Here is a 14,985-nt window from a genome sequence, read left to right as displayed (position 1 = left end):
ACAAACAAACAAACAAACTGATCCATACTTGGCATAGGATTAATAATTCCAACTGCAGAAGTTTGCAAAGTGTGTAGAACTATGATTTCTAACTGAAAGTTTCATACAGAGACTGGGCTCTTATTTTAGCTTTTGTCATGTTTGTCTATCATTATAAAAATGTATGCAATGTAACTGGCTGCAGTTAGAGAAAATTAAATGAACTTTCTAGGTTCTTCAGAAATATCACAGGTCCTGAGAAACTCTAACAGCATTCCACTATATACCAGTAGCACTGTACAGAAGTTAGAACTTGTCTTCTGATTGGTTTCACAGTTTGGGATCATTTAATATGAAATTTCATTCAGTACACTCAAAAGAGTTGTGTTAATACCAAGAATGTATAAATTTCCTTTTAGTTACTAGCATGTTTATATTGTATTACACTTTAACTGGGTGTACCATTCATCTCAACAACATTGACATTTCATCATAAAATGTTTTTATATATCATCATAAAGATGTCCATGGAGATTTTCAGTCATGCAGGTCATAGTTGTCAAAATTGAACAGCCCTCTCTCGACAAGGGGGATGGGAATACGACATCATCTATCTCCAGTCTACAACACAGTCCTTTCAGCGGTTCCAAGAAGGCTCCACTCCCTGTGACCCTGAGGACACAGATAAACCTCCAGGTGGCATCAATGACTCTCTAAAAGAATGCAAATGACCAGCTGTCTGCAAGGAGTATAAATCCTTCCATTTCCCCACGATCCGGTCAGAGCTGAAGAAGCTTCTTGGCTGAGAAGTGAAAGGTTTTTTTAAAAAAACAAGAAAGTCCAGTTGCCTCGTAAAAAAGCATCTTTGGGACATCATAAAGATGCTTTTTTTTTCTTTCCATAAATGAGTAATTGATTGGCTAAACAACTGCATATCTTTCTAAGAAGGTATTGTAGGTTTTCATATAACTGGTTCCCGTGCTATACAGACAAAAAGACAGAGGATAATAAAATAAAATAGTCTTTTCCCAGTACCAGTTTGGTCTAAGTGATGAAAGCACCAGGCTAGAAATCAGGAGACTGTGAGTTCAAGTCCTGCCTCAGGCATGAAAGCCGGCTGGGTGACTTTGGGCGAGTCACTCACTCTCAGCGAAACCCACCACAAAGTGTTGTTGCTGTGGGGAAAATTGGACGAAGAAAGTCTATTAGGTATATTCACCACTTTGAGTTATATATATAAAAAGAAAAAATAATAAAGGCAGGAAAAATCTATCTATCTATCTGTCTGTCTGTCTGTCTATCTATCTCACCTAGAATGACTCTTTGGGGCAATGGGAAAAATTACATCACTGATCTGCTTCTTCAACCAGGTTTATTCCATCCTTGTTTTGCAAAGTATCAGAGGGCAAGACAAAAAAAAAAGGATGGAAACTATTCAAGGAGGGAAGCAACTTAAAACTAAGGAGAAATTTCCTAACAGTGAAAACAATTAACCAGTGGAACAGTTTGCCTTCAGAAGCTGTGGGTGCCCCATCTCAGGAGGCTTTTAAGAAGAGACTGGACAGACACTTGTCTGGAATGGTATAGGGCAGGGGTAGGCAACCTCGGCTCTTTTATGACTCATGGACTTCAACTCTCAAATTCCTGAGTCAGCATAGCTATGCTGACTCAGGAATTTGGGAGTTGAAGTACATGAGTCATAAAAGAGCCGAGGTTGCCTATCCCTGGTATAGGGTTTCCTGCTTGAACTAGAAGACCTCCAAGGTCCCTTCCAACTCTGTTATTCTGTTATTCATGTCAGCTTTATATTATTTTTGGAATCTAAGTATCAGTTATTGGGGGAAGAATAGAAACAGAAAAAGATGATTATGACCTTGAGAAAGAGGATCATGGAAAGGTGCAATTCTAATATTCTTAGAGGCTTCAGTTAGAATGACAATACATCCATAAAGGGACAAGGAAAGTTTATGCTATAAGAAATATGTTCATTCTTTAAGATACCAGAAAAAATAATGAACAAAGCAGGCTGTACACTGTTGACTAGAAATGTTCTATTGGTACCAATTTTGTTAACAAGCACAGCTGCTGATAGCTCTTCAGAAAGTGTGTGTGGGGGAATCACAACAGAAGAGAGTCATACTGATCTCAGAGAAAGGATTAAAACTTTCACCCAGAGCAATTATTCTATAATGATTTTGCAATGATTGCATTCTTACAGAAATCCTGATAAGCAAAACACAAGTAGGAGATCCTACAATGCAGGTCTCTGCCTCTGTTTCACTTTGTGGAATATCTAAATAGGACTTTCTTCAAAGAGCAGGAGCTGATCCATCTGTCATCTCCATGCCCAGAGCAAGGAAGATGGGCCACAACGGGCCCTGCCTAGTCAGCAATATCTTCTGTGCATGCAACAGAATGATTGATCTTAAGTCATTCAATCTCAGTTCTGTGCTTCTGCAAAGGATACCATAAACATTTGTACCCTCACACATTGTGTTTTTTGGACTGCAGCTCCTATACCCTGTGCCATCAGGACATTGTGGCAGTTGTGATCTGAAACAAGTGGGAAACTTGTTTCCTCAGATTGTAGCAGTGAGTGGAAGGGACAAGAAACTATCTAGGGTAGTGATGGTGAACCTTTTAGAGACCGAGTGCCCAAACTGCAACCCAAAACCCACTTATGTATCGCTGGGTGCCGGGTGGGCGTGGTCCATTGAGTGGGTGTGGCTGTGGTCATGACAGGCTGGGTGGGTATAGCCAAGGTGGGTGTGGTCCCCTTGATGTTGTTCATGGGGAGGGACGCCTATGGGGGACGGGCAGGGTTGGGGAAGATCCAGGGGTCTCTGGCAGGTGGGGCAGTGGACAGGAGGCTCGTCCTGCAGGGTGAGGCAAAGCAGGGCAGGGGTGCCATTGTCGCAGGGCAAGGCGAGGCAGGGGCTGGGGCAGCTGCTGCCTGACACCATCGGCCCCTGCACACAGAGGCCAGCGAGCACATGGGGGCCAACAGTGTCCGTCAGCAGCCACAGCCTGCCGGCCCCTTGATTGGCGCACTCTGGGGCTTCATAGCCTGTGGCCAGCAGTTCAGAAAAGCTGCCTCTCAGCTGGACGGACGGCCGACAGCTGAGGAGGCGATGCAGTGGGTCGTACCTGGGAAAAGGAAAGCATGCGAGGCCAGGAGGGACGGGATGGGGGGGGAGGGAAACCAGCTGTGCTGGGATGCATCCAGCCACGTGGGACCTCAGCGAGTTAGCAGGCGGCTGGTTGAAGAGGGACGGTTGCCATCTCCGGAGCATGGCGCGCGTGCCCACAGAGAGGGCTCGGAGTGCCACCTTTGGCACACGTGCCATAGGTTCGCCACCACTGATCTAGGGGCCTAGTCAGGCAGGCATTGCAGGCTATGGGACAGCCTTGGAAATCAAGGGTTGTGGCCAGATTTTCCATTACCTGCTTTTCCCACTTCTTGTTACTGCAGACTAACTGAATCACCAAGAAGTTCTCCAGGATGACTAGCAATGGTGATCATGAGGACAAAGGCGAGGAAAGTTACCACATAGGAGATAGAGGCCACTTTCCCTTCCCAACCCAGCAGACCGGTTCCTCTGAAACTCTTCCTTTTACATTCCCATTTACTTGGATGCTGCAGGCACTTTGGCAATTCTGGGGCCTGGGAAAGGAGTAACTGAGGAACTCATTCTTAGGTACATTTACATGCCAAAGATAACGAGGTCCCCCATAAAGTCCCCTTTAAAAGAGGAGAAAGCTTGCTTGGTTCTTTGCAGAAACGAAACTGGTCAGAACCTCTTCCCAAATCTTTTGCTTTTTCTGTAGTAATTTTGGAGGAAACAAAGTGTTAATCCAACCTGCCAATTCAAGGAGAGGCAAAGCTAGAGCAGGCGTTGAGTGGCCAACCAAAGAAGGGGTCAAAGCTATATCAACCATTTGCCTTTCCCAAGCGCTGGACCTTTCAGAATCGTGCTATGATATCCGGTCATTCTCAGCTAGAGGATTTTGCTGGGAAGGAGAGTAGTCAATTCTAGATCTTGGAACTAATTTAGATTTCTAGAATTAAGGAGAAATTTCCTAACAATTAGAACAATTAATCAGTGAAATGAATTGCCTCCTGAAGTTGTGGGTGCTCCATCACTGGAGCCTTTTAAGAAGAGATTGGACATCCATTTGCCTGAACTGGTCGAGGGTCTCCTGACTGAACAGAGGGTTGGACTAGAATACCTCCAAGGTCCCTTCCAACTCATTGATTCTGCAATTCATTCCCAAACGCCCCCCTCCCCCCATCGCTGTAGTTGGAGTATCCCCGCGCCTCCCCGTTGCCTTCCAGAAGTTGTGCACAAAGAAGCTAGTCCTGTGGAGGGCGCACCTGGCCATTCCGTGCTTTCAACCTCGTTGTGGTGCTGGCCGCGCACTCTTGCAGTGGTCAGATCACTGCATTTTCCCCGACGTTGTAGGAAGGTGGGTGCACAAATGAATCGAGGTCGCGTGTAAAGCTAAGGCGTGGTTTGCACTTGTACTGTTTCGCTCTGCTTGTTCTTAGGAAAAGTTGCCGCTATTTTTTTCGATTTCAGACTTGCCTCTTTCTCCTGTTCTGGCCCAGCGGATGCTTTGGTTCCTTTGTCCTTGTGACGTTCCGGAGTGAAGCTGAGAAAGCAGCCTCTCCTGTGGTTTTATTGTCACCTAAGTGAGGCGGTTATTAATTTTTTCCATCCATGGAAAGAAACTAAGGCTATGGAGAAAAATCTAACTAAAGCAACTAAAGCGACGCTGGTGATGGCGATACATCTGGTGTTTGGAGCCGGACCATTTTGATCTCAGAACCTCTTGCAAGCAAGGTTAATAATCTCATTCAATAGTATAATTGATGGCCAGTGATGCAGATCAACTGCTAATGTAATATTAACCACCAGATGGCATGACAAGATAAAATTTAGGTTTTTTTTAAAATGGTAACATAGGGGCCTGTACAGATAAAACATCTTAGTCTTGCACCATAATGACCACCATCCTCATAAGAACAATTCATTGATGAAGGTGGCCATAATATTACTGTGTTTAATGTTCCAGCATCACACGAGATGAGCTTTAGTCACTGGAGCGGATATTATTTAACACACCACTGAAAAGAGTTAGCTGAGATTATCCTCATGTAGAATATATTAATATCTGAAATGCAGCATAGATGGTTTGCATTTTTCTTTTCTGTAGTTGAAGCAAGAAAATCTTGGGTTAAAGCACTTTTCTGCAAGAATTATATAATTCTTTATATAATTTTATAAAGTTTATATAATTTATATATAAATTATAAAGTTTATATATTATGATATACATTGCAATATTTATTATATTATAAAAGTTATATAAACTTTATATGCTTATATATAAATTATATAAACTTAATATATAAGTTTATATAATTCTGAAATCATTTTCTAGAAGTCAAGAGGTTGGATAGTTTTTGGAACTGTAACTTGTTATCAACAGACAAATCAATAATTGCCTTTCTTGCATTGTGTTTGTCATGGTTCTGTAATTTAAAATCAGTTACCTAAGTTCATTTTCATCATAATCTACTTGCACATGATACGAACTAGGCATATACTGTATATCTCCAGAGATGAAGATGTGCAACAAACATATATCTAATTGTTATGCCTGGAAAGCCATTATAGCTGGATCAGGATTACTGCTTTATTGATGATATAACGACTCCTCCCTTGAACAGGAGGGTAGACTAGAAGACCTTCAAGGTCCCTTCCAGCCCTATGATTCTATGATTCATGGTATAATGAGATTAGACTTTTAAGTAAAAGTAAAAATTCCAGAATCCACTCTCCCTAAATAAACAGACAGCTATGAACACTACTGATTATCTCCAATACTACCCATTCTTCTTCTACTACATGTATATCATTTTAAAATTCTTTATTGCTTTTTATAAACAAATATTCACAATAAACTCTCACAGAGAAATTTAACCAAAGATATACAGTGCATTTAAAGTATGGGCCAGCCTTGTATTAAATAATCTACTCTACTCCTCTTTTTGTCTGGTTCTTTTTCTAGGTAAACCCATAAATGGATTCTCACACACATTTTCTCTCATACACAACTTTGCACAATATATGCATATATACCATATCCATAACATGAATAGTTCAAGGCAGTGAACTAGACAGGAATATGAAGCTCCTTGATAACAATTTCTAGGAAATTATGAGAATCAAAAAAAGGTAATGTCCATCAAATACCATCCATTAGTTCCTTTTCTAGATTAGTGTGACATCCTTGTATATTTCTTAATAGAAACAACAAATTTCTAGATTAAAGGCAATGCAACACACTCATAAACCTTCGTGTTATTTCAGTCAGAAGCTGTCCCTTGTCAATGACCAGTGACACAACTCCAGGATAGCCTGTCCTCAAAATCTCAGTTCTATTCTGGGAGTTTTTAGACCAATGAAAATCTTGGCTCTTAGGAATAAAAGAAATATTAAAAAATTCTGACTGCTACTCAATAATTTTTTAGTTCCAATCTCTCTGAGGTTTACAGCAAGAATCCACTTGACTATCAGTGTTGCTACCTTTATAGCTGACAACCAATAAGCGCCTTCTGTTGCATTGTTACAATAAATGTAACCATTTTTTGAATGAGATACATGAATAAAACAACCTGTGTGAGGCACAGAGAGAATTGCTGTAATTTGCCACTTGCTTTTCAAGGACTCACTGTGAATGAGAAAAACAGTTGCTATCAGCACTCACTGAAAGTGCTTTCATATGCCCTGGTTTGCAATTCCATCTTTCTGTCCAGATATAATCCAACTCTATAAAACAGCAACATGATCCATTTGAAGTCCCACCCAAGTCAAACAAAATGGGGCTGGACCACGGGCAGAACCCATGAACGCTATCTTTTAGCACAGTTTCCCCGGGAGGAAAGATGCTGCTGTTAAAATGGAGAGGCTGCACATTTCAGTGAAGTATACTTGAATTAAATGTCCTCTCCTTCGGGCACATTGTGAATGCAGATGCACTGTATTTTGTTTTTTTAAAACATCACTTCTTCACAGCTTCCATAGTCACTCTCCACCATGTCGGAGCCCTCATAGTTAGAAGGCAATGTTGGCTGAGTTCTGACATTCGGTATAGGCCTGATTTCACAGTCTGCGTAGGAGGGCTGGGCCACACTAAGTCTCATGCTAACCCTCTTGTACCCATTGTCTGGATGGTAAAGGGGCCCTTCGTTTTCTACCAACTGAGAAGGGTAATAGCTGATTGCAGTGTATTCATTCTGACACTGGGAAGAAGCTAGTTCAGCAGAACCAGGGGGTAAGAAGTCTTCCAGATTTTGATTGCTGTAGCGAGGCGGAATAGGAGCCCGCTTGTTGCTTTGGTCAAGTGGGAAAGGAAAGCCACCATAAAGGCCAGCTGGATCTGAGTCTACAGGAAGAGGAGGAGGAGGAGGAGGAGGGGGTCGATGGCATGGGGAAGGTGGAAGGGGAGTTTCAATAACTTCATATTGATGATATTCCTGAGTGTCTGTTGACTGGTATCTCGGTGGCCAGTAGGTTGTTTCTCCTGGATACACTGAAATAAAATCAGAAGCTTGTGAGTATCTCTTAATAAATATATAGTCTGCAATAGCTATTATTTCACTGCATCTTCATATTAACCACATAAGTTTTCATAATTTGGAGAATGAAGGTCTGCCATGGGGAAACTTGTTTTCTTAAGTATTATATAATTAAGAATCTGAGCTCTGTAAAATTGTAAACTTTGCAAAAAGTCTACCAAGCATGAATAAAAATAATCTACTCAGAGAAAACATCTCACCAGGAGCTAAAACAATTTTTAAGGTCTAGCATGCTACTCCAGTTCTAATTTTGGAACAATACAATACCTGGTTTGAGGGTATTCTTGACAAAGATTTTTCATTGCATGGATCAAACTCAGTGATAGACTCAGGGACAGGATAAATGAAATATATTGATGGATATTTTCAGAAGTGAATTACATGTTCTTGACCAATTTTCAAACCTATCAGATTTTATCATTAGCATTACTGTTATTTGTTGTCCTTATTTACTGTACAAATGCTGTTTCCAACAGCTACTCATGCTCACTGTATCCTGCAATTCTACTATTTCTGCGGATACACAAAACATGTTGAACTAGAGATAGTTCCAGAAACATTCTGACAGAATAGCTGTCAGTTATGATCGCAAAACAAATTGTATGTGTTTCAAGACCTTTGTTTTGAGGGAGAAACAACACATTCTGATTGGTTCCAACCTCAGAACAAAACTTAACCATTTCGTTTTCAGTGTTCTGATTGTTCTAAACCCAGCATCTGGATTGTTGTTTATGATTTGAGATTCGGTTTCTTTTCTTCAAAAGTTTTCTAATCTACTCAGTAGAAGACCAGGGTCCAGTCATATTCTTGCTGCTGTTTGTGTAGACTTGCATGGAGTAATGTGGGAATGTAGTATTCAAAGAAAGGTATCTGTTAAGCATATTGCCAGACAAAAAGGAGACTGATCACAGCTGCGTATCTGCCAGATTTTTGTATATTACTGCTGGTGGTTATTTATGCATAGCCTACCACATAGTTTGGACTGGATTTGGTTCTTTTGACTACTGGATCCTTTCCAAGGTTTTAGGATGGCTAAATATACCTTTGCAATGTATGTTCTGTTCCAAGTAACGTGACTTTGTGTAATTGATATCTTGAGTAGCTGTCCATTTCTATTGTGTCCAGTTGTTACTGTTATTTGCTGTGGGGGATGTAAGGCTGATATGACCAGTGGTTGCAATTAAGTATTTGTATGAGAGGATGTCAGTATGTTGTAATATGTATCATTTTGTGCATCACTATTTTAACTGATACTTAATATGATAATACCCTCATATATGTTTTTCCTCTTTCATATTAAAAGTTGTAACTCAGTACAAATTTAATTCGTTTCTTATGCATCTGAATGTTCTTTAATTCAATATATAGACTTTCCCCCGAATATGATCCTTGTTTCTAATTCTTTAATCCTTATTACTTTGTGCTTTGCCCAAGTTCATATAAAAATGGTCTATGACATTTCTCTTTTTGATATGACTGACTGTACTAATCATGTCTTTCTTTAACATGAGCTGTCTTTAATATTACTATAACTTTGATATTGAAGAATATTGCTGTTAGAAGATATTAGTCATAACTGATCTATTTAGCTCATTTGAAAAATAGTTGAGAAACTTCAACAACAAACCCTGGCTACATTTATTTACTTAGAGCTTACTTGTATCACTATGTTGTGTTGCTCTTGATGACTGATGTGACCATAGTTTGCGAACTATCTGATACTGTGTAACTATATTCAATGTGTAGGACAACAATATACTAACTGGAAAGGAATAATTATGTTTTAAATGTGACAAAACCGATACCACCATAACACAATACTGTTATGAAAAAGAACAGCTAGATACCACCAAACATAGGAATAACCAGTGTGGCTTTAGAGCATGGAAATAACATTACTTGGAAAAATCCAGTGAAAACAGAGGAAAGGAGAAAGAAAAACAAAGCTAAAACAAACCCATTTTATCTCCAGTCCAGGAACTCTTCAGTGTTGAGTCATTGTCAGAGTTAGATAACAGGGTAGCAGCTGGGAGATTGGGAGCCACACTGCACACAATGGCACCCCGTTGTTTCTGCATATTGCTTGAATTGAAGGCGGTGAATTCTGGCACAACAGAAGGCTTGGCTGGGTCTAGAGCACTGAAATGGTTGTGATGACCATTGTTGAGAATGTTGAGTTCAATGGGTGAAAGACCTTGTGTGCCAACTCCAACGCTTTTTGAGAATTCACTCTTGGAGAGCAGGTCTGGATCTTCTTTGGCCACTGGCTTGTGAGCTTTGACCTTGTGGCAGTAGCGTTTGTGAATGACTATAACAGCTATCACCAGGATGACTATGCCTAACACCCCAGCAGAAATTTTGGCAATCCCTTCAGGCTTCCAAATCTCACTGGATGGACTAATGGTTGGAATACCAATTCTCTGGGTGCAGAATGTTCCCTGGAAGTGATCTGTACAGATGCAGTGAGGAGAACCTTCACTATTCACACAACGTGCCGAGTTCTGACATGGATTTTTCAAACATTTCTCAGCAACTTTTTCACACCTGTGATCAAAAGACCGACATCAGCAAGCAAGTACCAATAACTCTAGTTACAAACCTAAAAGCAGGACCTTCAGAGAAAAAAAAAGGAGACATAGGTATACTACCATTTTCTGCACATTTAAGACTACTGTGAATTTAATTCATTTGTCCTTTCTTTACAATAGATGAAGTTGAGGAAAGAATTAGGAAGCAGAAATCAACACTGCCCTCTAAATACATAGAATTTTTTAGTCCCTACAAAGTTATCCCAGGTCCATAGGATTTTTCCAAATTTCCTCCTCTTAAATAGGCGACAGCTTTCATCTCAGAAGAGAAATATCCCAATGTTAAAAATACTGAGGAAACTCTCAAGGATGGTTCCTGGGTCTGAATCATGGAGTGGGCAGAAAACTGAAATACCAATCATGATCGTATCTGCTCAACTGGCAGAGATCTGTGGAGCGCAACACACAGGATTGCTGTGCCAATGAATTTGCATTTAAGTGGAAACCCAAAAGGTTCAGAAAATATAACTAAATTTCCTGACAATTAGAACACTTAATCAGTGGGACAACTTGCCTCCAGAAGTTGTGAATGCTCCAACACTGGAAGTTTTTAAAAAGAGACTGGACAACCATTTATCTGAAATGGTGTAGGGTTTCCTGCCTGAGCAGGGGGGTGGACTAGAAGACCTCAAAGGTCCCTTCCAACTCAGTTATTCTATTCTATTCTAGACCTTCAGAGCTTTGGGACATGCAGATATCAAATATATGACTGCTGGTTTGTTCAAAACAGCCTGACCTCACCTAATCCCTCTGTAAGATCCTGATAGTGTAAACTTTGAGTAGAGAAGGCAAACATAAAATATAGTATAATTAGAAGAGCATTTCTAATAAAACACTCATCTATATAAACAGGCTCTTAAAATCTCAAATTAAAATTGGCAGGGCATGTAACATAAACAAAATCACGCAATCACAATACAATTAAAGTCATGTCCTGTGTATTCACAACAGAAACTCATGCAACACATCAATTAATTCTAAGTATTCGTCATATCTCCAATCTTGCTTATTTATACAACAGTTAATTTGTCTACATAGCAATTCATTCGTTCGTTCGTTTGTTCGTTCATTCATTCGTTCATTCAGTCTTTCTATTGAACAAATAAAAAGATAAGCAAATAGATCTTAATCATAACTGCCTATGATTCCATAATATTTGAGATAATATAAGGTGACCAAAAATTTTAAAAACGTTCTAAAATTTTGAATATTCATACATTCCTAAATAGACATGTCTATTGCATTGCGATATTCTATTGTGTGATGAATATATGCACTGCAGAATAATTAATATAGACATGATATCATTGCTGAAGTTCGAAAGGATGAAGTCAGCACTAAGAGAATATTCTTACCTTCCCCCCCAGTATTTCTCAGGGCAATGGCAAATATAGCCACCATTTTTAGTAAGTTCACACGTCCCTCCATGTAAGCAAGTATTTCCTTGACAAAGGCCATCAGCCACTTCACAGTGATCTCCAGAAAACTGTGTGGAGCAGGTGCAAAAATAACCTAATGAAAATAGGTCAAATAAAAGCAAAAGAAAATTTATTTTTAAAAAGTGGATAGGGCAGCCACGTACAAAATCAGAATACAATTCAGATGATGTTATGTTATAATAATTAGGTGCACAGTTCCTCTTCACAAGGAATAACTTTTTTAATGCATTGAAATCTCCACTAAGAAGCTGGGGATATGATGTCTCTGCTTAAATGGCAACTACAATTATATGCACAGCAATTGACACTGCAGGTGGCAACATTGATGTGAAAGGTATTGTAAATTTACAACTAAACTTCAGCCACATGCTGGTGACCTGAATATAAATCTGCATGGACTTGAACTTGCACCCTCTCTCTTGGTGAACCTTGTTGTTCATGAAGGGCAGCTGACGTAAATGAGGTGCTGAGCAAACAGAATTCTGATCTTGTCACTGTGATCTCTAGGAAAGCAAGAGGGATGTAGTCTACTTTGTGTTAGTTGCTTATTTGTCAAGTCATGCCACTCAGTTGCAGCAGCAGGCTTTAGGCAAATGTAGCAAAAGTGCACAACTGAATTCTAATTCTAGAGAAGGTGTTTCCAAGAGTTTCATGGTAGACACCTTCCATTACCAGACATTAGTATCAAAGTCACTTCCATGTTGACCAGGATAAAGGAAGAACTGTTGCAGGCAGGGAAATAATTTACACAAAGATTTAGTGCAACTGAATTTCTTCTTCCTTTATTAAACACATCATTTTCACCCATTAGCATAATCACTTTTATTTTAAATTCTATTCACTCTGCTGGAGGCTCACTGCATAGTTTTCCTCACCCACATCTATAATAATGCTTTATTTCCACCAGAATCACCCTGTTGTAAGACAGTTTACAACAATATTTCATTACAGTTAGAGCCTATCAGTTCGGTTCCTTCATTAAAAGGAAATCCTGCAGATGGACATTTAAACATGTAGTTCAAAGAAAACATGAGAACATTCAGCCTGCTCACTTTGCCTATCCCTTCTCTTTATCCCACAGAAATTCATGCCTTTTCAGAACACACAACTTTGGAATATAGTGGTTAAATAACTACCGTAGGAAGAGAAGCTTCCGTGATCAATTACCTAGAGATATTTGTAATTTTCCCAAGATTCCCTAAGATGAGCTGCTCCAAACTACATTTACCTCCATGTTGTACCTCACTGCAGAGTCCATCATTGAGGCAGGGGTTGCTGCTACAGGCACCAGTATGTGGACAGCACTGCCTGATGCTCGATTCTTCAACCACTCCTCTGGACCGTTTTTCTTTGGGCAGAACCACCAGATTTCTTCCATCCACAGTAATTGTATTCAGGCAACCCCTAAACCCACCAGTGATTCTCTGAGGCTGATGGTGCTGAACTAGTCCTCCAATCAACAGATCTCTTGTGGAGTGGGAAACGCTGCAGTTCTCTGGGAGATGGAGAGAGGCATTCACCATGTCATCAACCAGCAAGTGGATGGAGCGGCTTTTCACTTCTAGAAAGATTGAATGCCACACTCTGTCGCTCACAAAACGATGGGATGAAAGGTTCGCACTAAAGCCGCTCCGACATCTGTATCCAAGATGAGGCACTCCATTAACAAGCTGCGTAAGATATACAAAACATGTTTAAAATAAGTATTTTATATTGATTTAGATTGCCAGAGTCTAAGAATCCAAAACATATTTTAGACCTCTTTTTTTTTGTATTGACCGAATAAATGGCAGCTTCATTTTGAAATATCTACTGAAACTTCCACATCTAACTGCTTTACTTGCGTCACTGAGCAATTATCACTCCAAAACAATAATTCTTTGTCATTGGACAGTTTGTACACTCCAAGTTATAAGTTTCCAACTAGGTTTCAAATAGCTTCTATAATTTCTGATGAATCGAGCCCTTGCTACTCAAAGTTAATTCTTTCTTCCTGCTCCAATCCTTTGAGCGAAGAACAAGAAAGCTATGGGAAGTAAAGCAAAATTTTATCTTCTCTCTGTTAGGAAACTTAAGGACCAGGATGAATTTTTATTAACATGACTAATAACACTACAGTAGTCCTAGACTTAAAACCATTCATTTAATGACCATTTGAAGTTACAACAGTACTGAAAAAAGTGACCTATGACCGGTCCTCAAACTTATGACTATTGCAGGACCACCACCCCCCGTCATTGATCAAAATTCGAGCACTTGACAAGCAGCATATATTTATGATAGTTGCAGTATCCCAGGGTCTTTGATTACCATTTGTGACCTTCCTAGCTAGCTTCTGACAAGCAAAGTCAATGGGGGAAGCTGGGTTCATTTAATGGCTGCATGATCACTTAACTGCAGTGATTCACTTAATAACCTTAGCAAAAAGGTTGTAAAATTGGGTGCGATTGACTTAACCACTACCTTGTTTAGCAACAGAAATCCTGGTCCCAGTTGTGATTGTAAATAGAGGATTACTTGTCGTTTGTGCCATTTCATGGCAATGATATTAAAGACTATGTTTATGAAGTTTTTAGTGACACTGATTATATGTATATTCTTTGATATATGTACTACTAAAAAAAAAAGAACACATTTTCACCTTTGCTGTTTGTTCTTTTTTTTAAGGGAGGAGCACAACTGATTTCAAACTGAGGTGATTTGTCCAGAACCCCTTTCCTCTTTTTCTTTTCAGCTGCACTGGCAATTCTATTTGACACAAGGACATACGGAAAAGATGGGGTTGTGCCATTGCATGTGAAGTACCATGCATGACAGTAGGAGGCCTGACCCGGCTGTCTCTGTTCCTGCCTATTATCCACTCAGAAGTGAAGAAAATACATTGACATTTAAGAATACTTCTGGCCTTTGGATTCAAGCTAATAAAATGGCGCCACAGCAATGATTCTGTTCTTACTCTCTTAATGCAACAGATGCTGTTGCCTATTCCCGGTTGGCTTTTCCCTCACTGCAACCAAGCAGGAGCAGCGACAGGATTCAAACAGGAGAAAGCAGCTGATAATTCTCCATGAATAGAATCAGTGGAGGAAACAGCTTTTTTGTGAAAGCCAAGCTGGGTTAGCTTTGGTCAGCTTAATTTATTTATTTATTTATTTATTTATTTATTTATTTATTTTAATTTATATCCCGCCCTTCTCCCGGACGGGACTCAGGGCGGCTCACAACATATATTTAAAACAAAGGTGTATATACAATCCCCCCCTATAAAACCGAATTAAACCAAATTTTAGAGTTGTGTTGTTTACAAATTCCTTAAAATGAACCCAATATAAAA

General features: G+C 39.7%; 1 protein-coding gene across 1 annotated transcript in view; it reads right to left on the bottom strand.

Moving 5' to 3' along the window:
• Window positions 1-5,924: 5,924 nt before the first annotated feature.
• FAT2 (FAT atypical cadherin 2) overlaps window positions 5,925-14,985 on the bottom strand; it is an 82,492-nt gene continuing 73,431 nt past the window's right edge. Inside the window, exons 21-24 of the mRNA XM_015824821.1 lie at window positions 12,880-13,321; window positions 11,568-11,724; window positions 9,582-10,168; window positions 5,925-7,578 (exon numbers count right to left, since the gene is read on the bottom strand). Coding sequence (XP_015680307.1) covers window positions 7,040-7,578; window positions 9,582-10,168; window positions 11,568-11,724; window positions 12,880-13,321 — 1,725 coding nt within the window. The 3' untranslated portion in view covers window positions 5,925-7,039. The remainder of the gene's footprint in view (window positions 7,579-9,581; window positions 10,169-11,567; window positions 11,725-12,879; window positions 13,322-14,985) is intronic.

Source organism: Protobothrops mucrosquamatus, unplaced genomic scaffold, assembly GCF_001527695.2.
Source record: "Protobothrops mucrosquamatus isolate PMUCROS unplaced genomic scaffold, P.Mucros_1.0 scaffold2369, whole genome shotgun sequence".
Taxonomy (NCBI): domain Eukaryota; kingdom Metazoa; phylum Chordata; class Lepidosauria; order Squamata; family Viperidae; genus Protobothrops; species Protobothrops mucrosquamatus.
Note: the sequence above shows the minus strand (reverse complement) of the source record. Positions and strands in the feature narration are given on the sequence as shown.